Source organism: Dreissena polymorpha, chromosome 13 (genome assembly GCF_020536995.1).
Source record: "Dreissena polymorpha isolate Duluth1 chromosome 13, UMN_Dpol_1.0, whole genome shotgun sequence".
Lineage (NCBI taxonomy): Eukaryota > Metazoa > Mollusca > Bivalvia > Myida > Dreissenidae > Dreissena > Dreissena polymorpha.
In genome coordinates, this window is record NC_068367.1 from 17,525,157 (window position 1) to 17,542,050 (window position 16,894).

The 16,894-nt window shown below is 38.1% G+C and overlaps 1 protein-coding gene across 2 annotated transcripts in view; it reads right to left on the bottom strand.

The window, feature by feature from the left end:
• The window catches only part of LOC127855398 (dynein heavy chain domain-containing protein 1-like), a 269,484-nt gene that overhangs the window by 120,716 nt on the left and 131,874 nt on the right, over positions 1-16,894 (bottom strand). For both annotated transcript variants that reach the window (XM_052390924.1, XM_052390922.1), the window contains exons 55-66: positions 16,578-16,728; positions 15,957-16,245; positions 14,917-15,127; positions 14,098-14,229; positions 13,342-13,520; positions 11,961-12,135; positions 10,915-11,118; positions 10,221-10,342; positions 6,388-6,560; positions 5,651-5,760; positions 2,638-2,793; positions 1,490-1,552 (exon numbers count right to left, since the gene is read on the bottom strand). In XM_052390924.1, coding sequence (XP_052246884.1) covers positions 1,490-1,552; positions 2,638-2,793; positions 5,651-5,760; positions 6,388-6,560; positions 10,221-10,342; positions 10,915-11,118; positions 11,961-12,135; positions 13,342-13,520; positions 14,098-14,229; positions 14,917-15,127; positions 15,957-16,245; positions 16,578-16,728 — 1,965 coding nt within the window. The remainder of the gene's footprint in view (positions 1-1,489; positions 1,553-2,637; positions 2,794-5,650; positions 5,761-6,387; positions 6,561-10,220; positions 10,343-10,914; positions 11,119-11,960; positions 12,136-13,341; positions 13,521-14,097; positions 14,230-14,916; positions 15,128-15,956; positions 16,246-16,577; positions 16,729-16,894) is intronic.

Sequence of the window (16,894 nt, forward strand, 5' to 3'; positions counted from 1 at the left end):
TGCTGATTTTTTAAGATAAAGCTGGAAATAAGCCTCAGTCTGGGAGAAAGGGGTTTAATGCATGTGCATAAAGTGTCATCCCAGGTTAGCCCGAGCAGTCCGCAGAAAGGGGCTTAATGCATGTGCATAAAGTGTCATCCCAGGTTAGCCCGAGAAGTCCGCAGAAAGGGGTTTAATGCATGTGCATAAAGTGTCATCCCAGGTTAGCCCGAGAAGCCCGCAGAAAGGGGCTTAATGCATGTGCATAAAGTGTCATCCCAGGTTAGCCCGAGCAGTCCGCAGAAAGGGGTTTAATGCATGTGCATAAAGTGTCATCCCAGGTTAGCCCGAGAAGTCCGCAGAAAGGGGCTTAATGCATGTGCATAAAGTGTCATCCCAGGTTAGCCCGAGAAGTCCGCAGAAAGGGGCTTAATGCATGTGCATAAAGTGTCATCCCAGGTTAGCCCGAGAAGTCCGCAGAAAGGGGCTTAATGCATGTGCATAAAGTGTCATCCCAGGTTAGCCCGAGAAGTCCCCAGAAAGGGGCTTAATGCATGTGCATAAAGTGTCATCCCAGGTTAGCCCGAGAAGTCCGCAGAAAGGGGTTTAATGCATGTGCATAAAGTGTCATCCCAGGTTAGCCCGAGAAGTCCGCAGAAAGGGGCTTAATGCATGTGCATAAAGTGTCATCCCAGGTTAGCCCGAGAAGTCCGCAGAAAGGGGCTTAATGCATGTGCATAAAGTGTCATCCCAGGTTAGCCCGAGAAGTCCGCAGAAAGGGGTTTAATGCATGTGCATTAAGTGTCATCCCAGGTTAGCCCGAGAAGTCCGCAGAAAGGGGTTTAATGCATGTGCATAAAGTGTCATCCCAGGTTAGCCCGAGAAGTCCGCAGAAAGGGGTTTAATGCATGTGCATAAAGTGTCATCCCAGGTTAGCCCGAGAAGTCCGCAGAAAGGGGTTTAATGCATGTGTATAAAGTGTCATCCCAGGTTAGCCCGAGAAGTCCGCAGAAAGGGGCTTAATGCATGTGCATAAAGTGTCATCCCAGGTTAGCCAGAGAAGTCCGCAGAAAGGGGTTTAATGCATGTGCATAAAGTGTCATCCCAGGTTAGCCCGAGAAGTCCGCAGAAAGGGGTTTAATGCATGTGCATAAAGTGTCATCCCAGGTTAGCCCGAGAAGTCCGCAGAAAGGGGTTTAATGCATGTGCATAAAGTGTCATCCCAGGTTAGCCGGAGAAGTCCGCACAGGCTAATCAGGGACAACACTTTTCATGTGTACAAATTTTTTTTGTTTTGACACACTTTTCATGTGTATGAATTTGTTTGTTTCGACACAGTCTTTTTTAAAGACAAATTCAGACTTAGCAAATGGTGCTGTCCCTAATGAGCCTGTGTGGACTGCACAGGCTAATCTTGGGCAACACTTGAAGCAAGTGCATTTAGGTCAATGTTCCCAGGGTGAGGCTCATATATAATTGAATGCATGCTGAACATGAGGTTACACTCTACCTGATGTTCTACTTGTTCCCCGGCTGGAGTCGTCTATCGTAGTGGCCATGGTCCCAGTCATACCTGCAAGTCATACGTGAAATATTTAAAACTGAAACTAAATTAACAAACTAATGGCCAACAAAATATAATGTTTCATTTAATCTCACCAAAAAATGCAGCACTGTTTTCATACAAATACAATGCATGTACCAAGTGGCATCTTTACTATGTATAATATATACATGCAAGGATCAAATATAATATACTGATGGAACTACATAAAGGGTTTAGTATGAAAGTGTTTTACATGCTGCACTGCAAATATTGTTGTAAGATACATAACTTTCAGACACCAACCTATTCTGTGAGCTAAAGAATGTTTACAAATATTGTCACCAAGACTTTGCTTTAGATGCCTGTAATGATGTAGTAAATATGGTGTCCAGACCTTTGGTCGTACCTAAAATTACCCACTCAATCAGCGTTCTCAAAGACACCAAGTACTGGTTTGTTCCCATCAATCACATTTAAGAATGTTCCTACATGCCAAAGACTTGCAATCAGGCTTGGATCAATACGGGCCACACTCATAAATGAAATTGTGTCTTGTTCTGTGAAAGCTGGGCATAATGCATGTGCGTTAAGTGTCATCCCAGATTAGCCTGTGCAGTCCGCATAGGCCAATCAGGGAGGACACTTTCCGCCTAAACTTGATTTTTGGTAAGAAGGGCCTTCCTTGAAACTAAAAATACCATAAAAGCGGAAAGTGTCGTCCCTGATTAGCCTGTGCGGACTGCACAGGCTAATCTGGGACAACACTTTACGCACATGCATTATGACCAGCTTTCACAGAACAAGACACAATTAATGCATGTGTTTAAAGTGTCATCCCAGATTAGCCTGTGCAGTCCACACAGGCTAATCAGGAACAACACTTTCAGACTTTATGGTATTTTTATTTCAAAGGAAGGCTCTACTTAGCAAAAATCCAGTTTAAAGCCAAAAAGTATTTTTGCTGATAAGCCTGTGTAGACGGCATAGGCTAATCAGGAAGGACACTTTACGCACATGCATTAAGCCTGGTATTCCCAGAGCATGGTGGCTATGTTTCAACCCAGCTGTCTACACCTCTAGGTGTGCCTGAGTCTCAACCCAGCAGTCTATACCTCTAGGTGTGCCTGAGTCAGTCTCCGTCTCTGTTTCTGTATAAGAGTCATCACTGCCGGTATCTTCCGTCTCATACTCAGTCTCAGACACGAATCCCGCACCACCCATGTCTGCCTTGGCTGGAGTCTGACCACTGTTTCTGAGCGCCTCGTTGCCTGAAACACACATAAAGCACATTAGTTTAAACTTATTTTTATCCCATTTTCACCGCGACATTGATAGTATAACACCTTCGGGAATATACTAGCCTGTCTCCAACACTGTGGGATATACCTGTCGCGTGCACGGACTACTTTTTAAATTATTCAACCACTGAATGATTTTTCGAAAGAAATCTCTAGAGTCGAGTAAACTTTGGCTTTAAAATTCTAAATACAACCTACAACCTTTAGATCTAGTCGCGGGACATAATTTTTCGCCATCCGTAAAATGAATCAGCTGATTGATTGCGTCATAAAATGACATACTTATTGCGTCATTTGTGTGATGTCATCTTTAGTAAACTTTAGGTGTACACGAAACAAGTATGCGATGTCTGGGAATAAAACATTGAAGACTCGCATTTTTTTCGTGTTTATGTATCGATTCGTGGATGTAATTATGAAAAAGTGCATATTCTATGGACTACTTACCTCGGATGGAACCGGTGAGAAGAAGGATTTAGATCTACATGTAGATCTAGCTAATTCGTGTTATTGATTTTCAGAATAAGCGTGCCTATTTTGATGTGAAATTGTGTGTGTACAGCATACCTACTGATGGTGTGTATTTTGGTTCAGTAGTCTATTCGTTTTGCTTTTGGAAGTAAGTAAACGTAAGGGTATTTTCTTTGATGAATAAACTTTGTCTTTGTGATTTTATCAAAGAAAGTCTATTCAGTAAGAATAACCCTTTTGCAACAAGTGTTTCAAAGCTTTATATAATTTTTACAGATTATCTTGTGTTTGGATCGCAAACTAAAGGATGGGAAGGCTAGATCAAGACGCCATCAAAATCTGCAGCGTCCATGAACAAATAAGGCGAGTAGTTTTTTGATAATTTATGTTTAGAACGACTCTGTGTGTAAGTTGGCATTGACATCATTTTGTCAGGAGCAATCACTGCCTTATTTGATTTTTGATCATTTTCTTTTGAAAATAAAATTAATAAAATCTTCCTTTCGCGGTCGTAATCAGGTTTTTTTTCCACTTTTTGGGAAGATAGCCCATGGCTTTGGAATTGGGAATTTTATCGGCATTTTCATGAAATTGGGAAAATAAATTAATTAGCCTTTTTTTCCACACGAAAAGTCCACTGATTAGGGAAATACTAAATTTGACATAACTCTTTATAATCATTCAAATTAAAAGAACAAAATCATGTAATACTTTCTTAGATGTAATTGAAATAAAATTGAGATAAAATACACATTAGACACTTCTTTAAAAAAGGGGGGGAAATTTTGGAATTTTTTGCCACATTTTGGGAAAAGAGTATACTTTTTGGGATTGGGAACATAGCCGAATTTCGGCTATAAAATCGGGCCAAAAAAAACCCTGGTAATGTATTAAAATGTGCATGCTGCGTAAAATTGAATCGAGGCATATGGTGATGTTTTTTCTCGTTGTACAGTTTTTGTGTGATTTATTTAAAGACTATTTTGCGTACCAGAACAATACATTGTATATCACTATGCATGGTTGCATTCGTTAGATTTTTTAGCACTTTTAAGAATAAATTAAAATTAGTGTTAAGGTTATTAGATCTATTTATTTTAAATGTCACGTTGAAAAAAATGGGATAAATAGAATACTAGGTTAGCGTTGAATACAGAGAAGTTTATGTTGCTCGGCTCGAACACCAAAAGCGCTCGCCAAGGCTCGCGCTCCCGGCGTTCTAAGCCTCGCAACATAAACTTCTCTGTATTCAACGCTAACCTAGTATTCTCTATATATTAGCTTGATTGCATAAGGCTTATTGAAATGCTCTTCATTCCTAGGAAAAACCCAAACTTGGAAAAACATTTTATTTATATTAGCTGGATTGCATCAAAAAGTCAAAGTCATATTGAAAAGCTCATGATTCCTTGGAGGAACCAGTACTTAGTTAAACATTTTGTTCATTTTAGCATGATTGCATTGAAAGTCTTAGACTTATTGAAATGCTGTCAGTTCCTGGGAAGAACCAGTACTTGCAAAAACATGTTTTTAAGGTCCATTGCATTAAAAGTCTAAGGCTTTTTAAAATGCTCTCAGATCCTGGGAAAAACCAGTACTTGCAAAAACATGTTTTTTTAGGTCAATTGCATTAAAAGTCTAAGGGTTTTTAAAATGCTCTCAGTTCCTGGGAAGAACCAGTACTTGCAAAAACATGTTTTTTTAGGTCAATTGCATTAAAAGTCTAAGGGTTTTTAAAATGCTCTCAGTTCCTGGGAAGAACCAGTACTTCAAATATATTTTATTTATTTAAGCTTGATTTCATCGAGAGTCTTAGGCCTATTGAAATGCTCTTGATTCCTGGGAAAAACCAGTACTTGAAAAATTACACATTCAAGCATATAATATACTAGTAACTGTATATTGTGACAGAGATCTAAGGCTCCATGGCCTGAATAAACATAACAAACAGTACTTAAACTTAATTACCATATATTGTATGCGCACATTATGCAACTGCCTGAACACACGCAATTTTAATTATTCATGGTCTTCATTCGAAAGGCAAGATTGTAAAACTTCTTGAAATGTCAGGTTTATTTTTAACAGAACTGTTTTGTTTCGGTTGATAAACAAACAAATGCCTCATATTAAACCAAACGTCCAAAAGTAGATAATCACTTGCCCAGAAAATGTCATTTGAAATTTTTGTTTAAGAATACCTTAATAAGAATTTCCTGATAAGTTTTGTTAATAATGTCCCTTTAATTATTTCAATATCATTATTTTCTTATTTTTTCTTTATTTATTTAGTTTTTATTAAAAAGAAAACAGGCCTCAAACCCCAACAACAACAACTATGTTATAGACTGGTTACCATTGTCACTCTCCCCAAGTGTCACAGACTGGTTGTCTGCAGAGGAGTCTGAGCTACTTTCCTTCTTGGAGGACACCTGCGAAGCTATTGACCCACGCAACGACCTTTTGCTGCTCATGGAAAGAAACAATTGTAAATTATTGTTGCTACAGTCAATTAAGCAATGAAGGGACTTCCTTGAAAAAGATAATACCAAACATGAGGAAATTGTGGTCAGAGTCTCAACTTAATTAAATTAAGCATGACTTGTTTTGCTCATCTAGTGTTAAAGCTTTATATTGAATTCTTTAACAATGTCACTTTAAAAAGGCACACATAATTGGCAACATATGTGACATGAATATTTAAAGATAATATTTCTCTCAAACATATACTACAATATAAATGCGTCATCTCTGCAATCTATAGCTGATTAAGACCTGGGCCTTTATTCACCAAACCTGATAATGATTCTTAGACCAAAGTATAAAAAATATACTTAGAACCAAGCAAAATACGTCATTGGTTTGAATATATATATACATATATATATATATATATATATATATATATATATACAGGCTACCACTGGTGATATCCTTAACAAACTGTTCTTTGAGAAGAATGATGTTGATAGAGGTGGTTTATGCCAAATTGCACTCAAAATCAAAGGAATTTTATATTCAAAATTAAAGGATATTCTGTTTTCTTGTAAGCTTTGTTTGATGAATACAGGCGCTGAAAACCTTGTAACCAACCTTGATGTGCTCTTTGAGTCTATAGATTTCTCACTCTCAGAGCTTGTCCTGTGTGTTGTCTCCCCTGGCTGCTCTCTCCCCTTTTCCCCCTCCGCCCCCTCCTCCTCACTATCAGACGGCGACGGAGGGCGCACAGGGGTTGGGGTGCCTGGGGCACGAGGGGATGCTGGGATCTTAAAGTACGATCAACATATACATGAAGCATGTGACACTTTCAAGGTGAAGGTTATTATGCACAAACATTCCAGCCCATGAAGCATGTGACACTTTCAAGGTGAAGGTTATTATGCACAAACATTCCAGCCCATGAAGCATGTGACACTTTCAAGGTGAAGGTTATTATGCACAAACATTCCAGCCCATGAAGCATGTGACACTTTCAAGGTGAAGGTTATTATGCACAAACATTCCAGCCCATGAAGCACTGTGACACTTTCAAGGTGAAGGTTATTATGCACAAACATTCCAGCCCATGAAGCATGTGACACTTTCAAGGTGAAGGTTATTATGCACAAACATTCCAGCCCATGAAGCATGTGACACTTTCAAGGTGAAGGTTATTATGCACAAACATTCCAGACACTTTGAAGGTGAAGGTTATTATGCACAAACATTCCAGACACTTTCAAAGTGAAGGTTATTATGCACAAACATTCCAGTCATTTTATTATGAGCCTCGTTCTAGCAAAAATTATACTTTATGCATTTGCGTAAAGTATCATTCCAGATTAGCCTGTGCAGTACACACAGGCTAATCAGGGATAACACTTACCACTTTTACTGAATTTGAAACAAGGCCTTCTCTAAAAAAAAATTTGGAGTAGGCATAAAGTGTTGTCCCTGATTAGCCTTGGATAACACTTTATGCACATGAATTAAGCACAGTCTTCCCTGAACGCAAATATTATAAAATGTTCATAAAAAACATTGTTGTTCACTTTGAAAACTGACAACATTTGCTGAAAAATATGAACATGAATCAGAGAAACTTGTGTGGTATACACAAATAGTACCTTTTTATTTATTTAAACTAAAGAAAATACATTTTCAAAGAAATGTCCTTGACAATATTGTAAATGTAAAAATGGTCTTTTAAAAAAGGTAAGTCTGCACATTACAACCTCAAGATTAACATTGTTTGCATGTTGTATAATTGTTTGCAATCATAATAAGGTAATTGAATATTAAAATCAATACATTTACCAAGACATCACCCATACTATGTTTATGACATTAAAAACTTTGATATTACATGTACATGAAAACCCAAATTTTTCAAATGCTTGCATGATAAAGTCATCAGTTGCGGTTCTTGTTTTTTAAACTGTGATCTTATTAAAACCCTGACTTATGACTATGCCAAGGTTCAACAACAAAAGCATCTTATATTTACAGATAAAAGATTTTCTTTAACTTATCCCCCTTAATGCTATTCTAATCGCAATATAAGAATACCATGTCTACATATGAATTTTCATCGCAGTACCTTTTTTGGACTCAAGCTACTAATGAGAAAGCATATCGGTATTGAATGTTTAGTTATAGCAAATATTGAAATAACTTCATAATCATAAGCTTGTTATTACACAGAACTCCATTCTGATAACGCCTACCAGCAATAATCAGCTCAACCAACAAAAAGCTTATATGGGCCATGCTCTGTGAAAAAGGGGTTTAATGTATGTGCATAAAGTGAGGTCCAAGATAGGTAATCAGGGACGACACTTTCCGCTTTTATGATTTTTTTCGTTAAAATAAAATCTCTTCTTAGCAAAAATCCAGTTTAGGAATAAAGTGCAGTACCTGATTAGCCTGTGCGGATATATAGGACAACACTTTACACACATGCAATAAATCAATTGTTCACACAGCAAGACCCATATATAAATAAAACAAGATGTGTTTGTGAAACACTATGTCCCCCCATATATTTGACCTTTGACCTTGACATTTGACCTTGAAGGATGACCTTGACCTTTCACCACTCAAAATGTGCAGCTCCATGAGATACACATGCATGCCAAAAATCAAGTTGCTATCTTCAATATTGCAAAATTTGACTTTTGACCTTGACCTTTAACGCTGAAGGATGAACTTGACCTTTCACCATTCAAAATGTGCAGCTCCATGAGATACACATGCATGTCAAATATCAAGTTGCTATCTTCAATATTGCAAAAGTTATGGCAAATGTTAAAGTTTGATGCAAACCAACAAACCAACAAACAAACCAACAGACAGGGCAAAAACAGTCTCTACTGGGGGACATAAAAACAACAGTTTACTAGGTCAGCAAACTACCCCACAAATACATTCCCTGTTCTAATGAAACAAAATTTGGTTTAGTATGCCTCAAGACCGCGCAACTAAAGCCATTGCCCAATCTAATAAAAAATTAGACCCACTCTGGGAAAATGGTGCTTAATGCATATGTGTAATGTGTCCCTTATAGGTGGATAGTGTCCTCACTGATAAGCCTAAGCTGCCTGCAAAGACTAATCAGGGACTACACTTTCAACCTAAGCTTCCTGCAAAGACTAATCAGGGACTACACTTTCAACCTATGCTGCCTGCAAAGACTAATCTGGGACTACACTTTCAACCTATGCTGCCTGCAAAGACTAATCAGGGACTACACTTTCAACCTAAGCTGCCTGCAAAGACTAATCAGGGACTACACTTTCAACCTATGCTTCCTGCAAAGACTAATCTGGGACTACACTTTCAACCTATGCTTCCTGCAAAGACTAATCAGGGACTACACTTTCAACCTAAGCTGCCTGCAAAGACTAATCTGGGACTACACTTTCAACCTAAGCTTCCTGCAAAGACTAATCAGGGACTACACTTTCAACCTATGCTGCCTGCAAAGACTAATCTGGGACTACACTTTCAACCTATGCTGCCTGCAAAGACTAATCAGGGACTACACTTTCAACCTAAGCTGCCTGCAAAGACTAATCAGGGACTACACTTTCAACCTATGCTTCCTGCAAAGACTAATCTGGGACTACACTTTCAACCTATGCTTCCTGCAAAGACTAATCAGGGACTACACTTTCAACCTAAGCTGCCTGCAAAGACTAATCAGGGACTACACTTTCAACCTATGCTGCCTGCAAAGACTAATCTGGGACTACACTTTCAACCTAAGCTGCCCGCAAAGACTAATCAGGGACTACACTTTCAACCTATGCTGCCTGCAAAGACTAATCAGGGACTACACTTTCAACCTATGCTGCCTGCAAAGACTAATCAGGGACTACACTTTCAACCTATGCTGCCTGCAAAGACTAATCAGGGACTACACTTTCAACCTATGCTGCCCATAAAGACTAATCAGGGACTACACTTTCAACCTATGCTGCCTGCAAAGACTAATCAGGGACTACTCTTTCAACCTATGCTGCCTGCAAAGACTAATCAGGGACTACACTTTCAACCTATGCTGTATGTTTAGTTAAGAAGCTACTTGCTTTCAACAAAAACAAAATACAAGTGGAAAGTGTCATCCCTGATTAGCCTGGCGGAGAGTGTCATCCCTGATTAGCCTGGCAGAAAGTGTCATCCCTGATTAGCCTGGCGGAGTGTCATCCCTGATTAGCCTGGCGGAAAGTGTCATCCCTGATTAGCCTGGCGGAAAGTGTCATCCCTGATTAGCCTGGCGGAAAGTGTCATCCCTAATTAGCCTGGCAGAAAGTGTCATCCCTGATTAGCCTGCGCAAACTTAACAAGCTTATCTTGGACAACACTTAATGCACCTGCATAAAACCGCCTTGTCCCAGATTGAGGCTCAAATAATTTCTTTTTAGAAAACTGATTACTGGACTTACACTCTGTGACTGCGAGAAAGTCTCCTCTGTGATGGCAGCCATCTCCACTTTGGGGTCCTCTCTAGGACTGCAGAACTGCTTCACAACGATCTCCTCTAGCGTACGACTGAACCACTGGCAATCTGGGTAAACAACATCAGCATTCTAGTATTTACCATAAAATGAAATAGCTATGCTTGAATAATTTTTTTGGTCAATAATTCTCACAAACAAAAGGAAAATGTGTTAAATAGTAAAATATTATATAATTCTTAAATTTGTAAATGTAAACACTGCGCATTAGATAAAGGAATAAGTTCAAAAGAAAATCTCATATGTTGAATAAAAATAGTAACCTTTTTTAATGTTGAATGGGAAACAATCATATCCTCATAATCATTCTCATATTGGATACAATGATTTTCACGCTCAACACACACAAAATACAAAAACAATCAAGATCAAATGTCAATTTTACCCAGTCGACCTCAGAAGTAAAGTGAAAATGGTTATATGGAACAAGCATAAAATCAGAACAGCCTGCGAGTTACACAAAGTCTGTTCAGGTTTTATGCTGTTTGCTGCTCATCAGTGCCTTATGGTTGAAAATGAAGCCTTTAAAACTTGAGTCTAGTTACAAAGTTTTTTTTAGCGTTCTAATTTACTATAAATGCATTAAATTGCATATCTGAGCATTTATTGGTAAAATACCCACCATCATCGGTAACAAGCCTGTCAGCAAAGGTGCGTGTGCACTCGTGACACCACAGCTGGGCTATGACCTTCATCATGGGAGGCGAGGCCCCTCCCACTTCCCGCAGGTCTGCAGGGTTGCTAAGGGAGTTGCTAAGGCTACCAAGACTCTGGCGACCCTTAGAGTCCAGGGACGTGGCCCTCGACGTAGTTCTGCTTCCTTTCTCTGTAAAACAGGAGAGAGGGTTTAACAGACTCAATTTTTTTTTAATTAAATGCTCTATGAAAAAGAATCAACCAATCACACAAAAAGTACGCATGCTATTGTTATTAATTTTCATAAACACTTAATATTAGTTGTCAACATATTGCACAATTAATTGATAACACTGCAAATTATACTGAATGCAATTACATCAGTTTAAGCCCCCACGGACCATGTATATCACCTGATGAAAATGCTCTATGAAAAAGAATCACACAATAATTGCACATGCAATTTTTATGAAATTTAAACAAACACTCAACATTTAATGTCATCATTCTGCTCAATAAATTGATCAAGCTGCCAATGAAAACATTTTTTTTTACAATTAATAGAAGCTCCTATACACAATAAATACCATCTGTTGGAAACAAGAACTTATAAAAAAACACTCAACATTTTTTGTCATCATATTGAACAATTAATTAATAGAACTATTAATTAATATGAATATAAATAACATTCATAGAAGCACCATTTCACAATGGACTTGATTTGATGTCAATGCTCTATGAAAAAGGATCACACAATAATTAAACAAACTATTTTTATTTTATTTTAATAACATTTTAACATTTTTTTCAATATATTGCAAAATTAATTAATAACCATACCAATCAATAGGAGAATAATCAATATTCATGTAAGTCCCAATCCACAATTAATACCATAAGTTGTTTTCTTTTAACAGGAAATACCCTCTAATAGCATAAATTTGTGACCATAACATATTTGTGCAACAGACATCACCTTATTGGAAACCAGTGCAAATACTTTTCAATATGGAGAAAACAAAAACTTACTGTCTTTTTTTATCTTCATCATCTTGTGCGTGCGTGAGCGTGGGGACATGAGCATTATGCCTTGCACAACGCGGGAAATGTCATGGAGGGAGAAGACGTAGTGGGCGTGGGACGGGGTGGGACGGAACTTCTCCTTCACCTTCTGGTACAGCTCCACCAGGCCTAGTGTCAGTGCCTGAACACGTCGGCCAAAAAAATAAATTATTAGGACACAGAGAATAAATTGAACCATAATTTGACAGCAAACATTTAAAACCATATACAGCTCCAACAGGCCGAGTATCAGTGCCTGAACAAATGCAGCCTCATTCTGGCAATACTGGGCTTAGCATGTCTATCCGTAGTATCAGCCCTCTTAATGAATACTAGTGCATTGGAATTTTGGAAGTGAACACATACAAAACACGTATGTGTTATATGTCAATCTATAAATGTGTATTCTTGGACATAACAACAAAAACTGCATTTAAATTTGTATTGTTTTGACAAAATAGTTGCTAGACTGAGCTCCCTGTAGTAATCTGTATCATGTACAATGGTTCTCATAATATTGGCCCCTTCTGATTGGTTGCTAAGGTTTGTAACTATGCGCATGTGCTTGTTTTAAAATAGTACCTTAATGGAAAAACGAAACTCTTGCTCGTGTTGTTCTTAAAATATTTTTACATTTTATTCACAAATAATTGGCATATAAAACATTTGATAAAGCTACTATTAATCCATAAACAAACGAAAATAATTGTGTTACGTAATTTAAAAATCAAAACATCACCCTGGAAAAAACATGACCTACTTTCCCATGAACACCGCAAATCATGAGAATGATCGTCGTAATAGTTATGGATAACCATAAAATAATAACAACTGCTATAAAATGAAAAAAACATTAAATTTCCAGCACTTCTTGAGGGTTTTTCGTTAAAAACACGATACTATGAGGAGGGCCGATACCATAAGAATGAGGGATAATTGTGTGTGAATAAAGTTTTGTCCCAGATTAGCCTGTCTGCACAGGCTTATCTGGGACGACACTTTCTGATTTTATGGAATGTTTTGTTTGGAGGCATGCTCTTCTCTTAGGAATGCAATGCTTGATTTAACCAATCAGAAAGCAGATCAAAAAGCAGATCCTTATTGTAAGTTTGATTTGTACTCAGTACACATTCCTATACATCCTTGATTTTTTTAGCATTTTTAACGATTTGTCGCACACCATTGTAGTGTCTCTAATCTCGCAAAAAGACTCATTTTTTGCAAATCATGTGAAAATAATGCTTGCAATAAAATCACAACTTTGCATCTGTACCGGAAACAATACGCTATGGATAATTCGAGAAACCAGACCTGGGTGCAGTCAGAAACTTGACCATGTATTTCTCACCCTGGCATACTCAAAATGGTGCTCCACGGAGTACGTGGGGAACTCTTCCAGCCAGTGCTGGATGTTGCGGCCAAAGGTGGAGAGGATGCCATCCGTGTTGGGGAAGTACAGGGTGATGTTCATGAACAGACGGGTCAGTCTGCTGGACATCACATGGCAGGACTCCCCCATACCCACACCTGAAATGGAAAACACTACCATTGAACAGCCTCTGAAAAAATGAATGGTTTGATGCATGTGTGTAAAGTGTTGTCCCAGATTAGCCCATGCAGTCTGCACAGGCTTATCAGAAAAGGCACATTATGCCTACACTATGTTTTTACCATGATACTTTCTTTAAATGCAAAATACAAAAAAAGCGGAAAGTGTTTTCCCGGATTAGTGTGTGCAAACTGCACAGGCTAATCTGAGACAACACTTTACACAGATGCATTAAGTGAAGTTTTCACAGAGAAAGGCTCATTCCAGTGATAGCACCAGGGTCTCCATGTCATGATGAACAATAAACTACTCAGCCATTGTCAAAATATTTTACAAAAAACAACAAAAACATTACATTGTTTCATGTCATACAAGCTTGGTAATTTTCCTAATTTCAATTCATGAATACACTATAACACATTATAAGTTATTTTTAAGTGATAATTCTTACCTTTACATAACCTATAACTTTATTTTTCAAACCATGTGACAAATATAGGAAGCATCAAAGGTCTCCTTTCATACAGGGTCACAAATGTATAATGAATTCTATACCAGGACAGGTGGGTACTGTGCATGCAGCCAGGATAATGGCCTCGGTCATGGCCTGAAACTGCTGTCTGTGTCTGTCATACACCCCACCCTGGGACAACATCTGGGTCAGCAGCTCAAGGGGAGGCTGGTAACCTGTGGGGGTTGGGGAACATAATAGGAATTACAATTAAATAGTGTTAAGAATGGCTTTAAAATAATCTTACAGTTTACTTTCATATTTCTGAAACATTTTTTTCAAGAATGAGCTTTGGTTTTCTTCACAAACACTGTTTACTCTCGATAACATAATTTAAAATATAATTTCTTAAACATTTTAACTGGATTGAACATTATCTGAATGCAACATCAAGATTTTTCTATAAAATTGTGCATTAACATACAAAATGTGAGCTTAACTAGCCCAATCAGTGAACTATAGTAAAAATGTCTATCACCTATATCCCGTCATACAATAATGTTAGTTACAAGTTGCAGTATTTAGAATAATAAAAACATTGGTTACCAGACCAAACAGCCAAATTTTTTTCATAGGAACACAACTTAAGACTAATATAAAGTCAAAATGTTTCAAATGAGTGTGCCGAAATGTTCACCTTCTGTCTTTGATGCTGTTTTGTGGTCGTTGATGAGCAATATGTGCTTTCTCCTTTTTGACAAAAAACTTAGACAGATATAAGGAAAAAAAGTAAATAAAAATCTTGCCAAAATGGTCAACTTATGTCTTGGGTGCCCTGTTGAGTTAATCAACTAAAAACAGGTGTTTCTGAGGGCCGAATTCCTTGCATAGAAAGATTTAAAGTAAAGAAGCAAAATGTCTACCTTCAGTCTTGGATGCAGTGTTAAGGTCGTCAATGAAAAACAGGTGTTTCTGCGGGGCAGCATTGGTGGCGGCCGGGCCCGAGGTGATTACGTTGAGTGCCTTGCTCTTAAGTTCCAGGATGTGAGCCATCAGGGCCTCCTGAAATATGGCTGAGGTCATCCCAGGCGACATCGTGATCTTTGTGGATGTCTGCTTTGGAAGGACCATGTTCTGGAAATGGGCAAGTGTTGACACAAAATTTAAACAGAAAATTCTGTAAAAACAAATAGTGTCCCTCTCTAATCTGGGATTTACATGCATTAAGATGGGCAAGGTCATGCCTAAAGAATCGTGAACTTAGTAGACGTCTGCTTTGACAGCATCATATTCTGGGAATGTGCAAATGTTACCATTTGGCTGCACAATATCTGTTAGAGGTCTGAGAACATGATCCAGAGTTCGACAGCATTATGTTGATACCCAACAAAGCTCGGGCAAAGTGGAAATGGCTATATGAAACCATAATAAAACAAGAGCAGCCTGCGAGGAACTTGCTCTCATGTTCCGCACAGTTGAGATGAAAGATTCTTAGGTAAATGTATGGATTACAGAAATATTTCTAGTCCAGTATGCTTTCTACCCACTTCATACAACTCATCCTTATTCATAATTATTCTGTTGTTTTTCCTTTTCTTTTCTGTCTTTTCTTTTCTTTCATTTCTTAAAAAAATATATATATTATCATATGTTGTATAACATGTTTGAACATTATTGTTGCTACATGGTATCAATTTGCTTTATGATCACATACATGTATACATTGTATATATTATATTGAATAAAAAAAAAGAAAGAAATATTTCTATTTAAAGAAAGAGTGAAATTGACCTTGACCCAACTAGTCGCAAATATCAGGCTTGATTTCAATAATGCCAGCTACCTATATCTTGATCAAGATTGGTCTATGCAAATTAATGTTATTGACAGACAACAACATGATTGTTTTCTTATTTTACAATATGAAAGGTCAAAACAAAAATACATAAAACAAAAAGCCTACATGTATAAGGGATGTCTTCCCAACGCCAGGCTGCCCGACCAGTAGCACCGGCTGATGGGAGGTCACAAGAAGGTCAAGGAGATATGTGTACTTTTCCACCTCAGGGGTCACCACATAACCCTGGGCAATGTTCTTGACCTTCTCCTGGGTCCGCTGGCTCCACTTGATAAAGTTGCCGGTTCCCGGGTCGATGCAGTAGTCAAACACAGTACCGGACAAGGGTAGCCTGATACCGTGCCGGGCTCCATAAAGGATGTCATGGGCAAACTTGCTGAACTTGTCTCTGTGTCTGGGAGAGTTGAAAATAAGTAGAGAATGTATTTTCATTACATGCCTATATTAATAAACACACACATGCAAACTACAAATAATTTCTACAAGACATGTTCAGTTGATGCTTACAGTTTAATCAAATTACAGAATTGCATGTTGACTTCATAATTATGGTCCTCTTTACTCATACCAAGTTAGACTAACCTACCCTTGCTTAAGTACTTTTTTCAGTTATTGTACGATCAAGATTGAATCGGACTGATTGAAACATGGAGAAATTATCTTACAAAACATTTTCCACGTTTAGTTTAGGGCAACGGACCAAGTGCACAATATATTTGTAGCTACCTGTCATGCAAGTTTCCCCCAAAGGCCCAGATATAGGCGAGTGCAAACATGCCCTTCATCTGCTCTATGTAGTTTGGGATGTTGTTCTCGATCTGGGAGCTGCTTGTCATCCGACTGTTTGTACCTGTAGGTGTCTGTGTCTTCACTGGATCTAGAACAGCAGGGAATCATGAGAGCAATAAACATGCATATACACATAGCACATACGTCCCTGGTGCATGTGCAGTAAATGTCAGAATGTACCAAATAGACTTTTTTTTTGGAAACAAGAGCTGTCACGATAGGATGACTTATGCCCCATATAAACGCTTGATAGA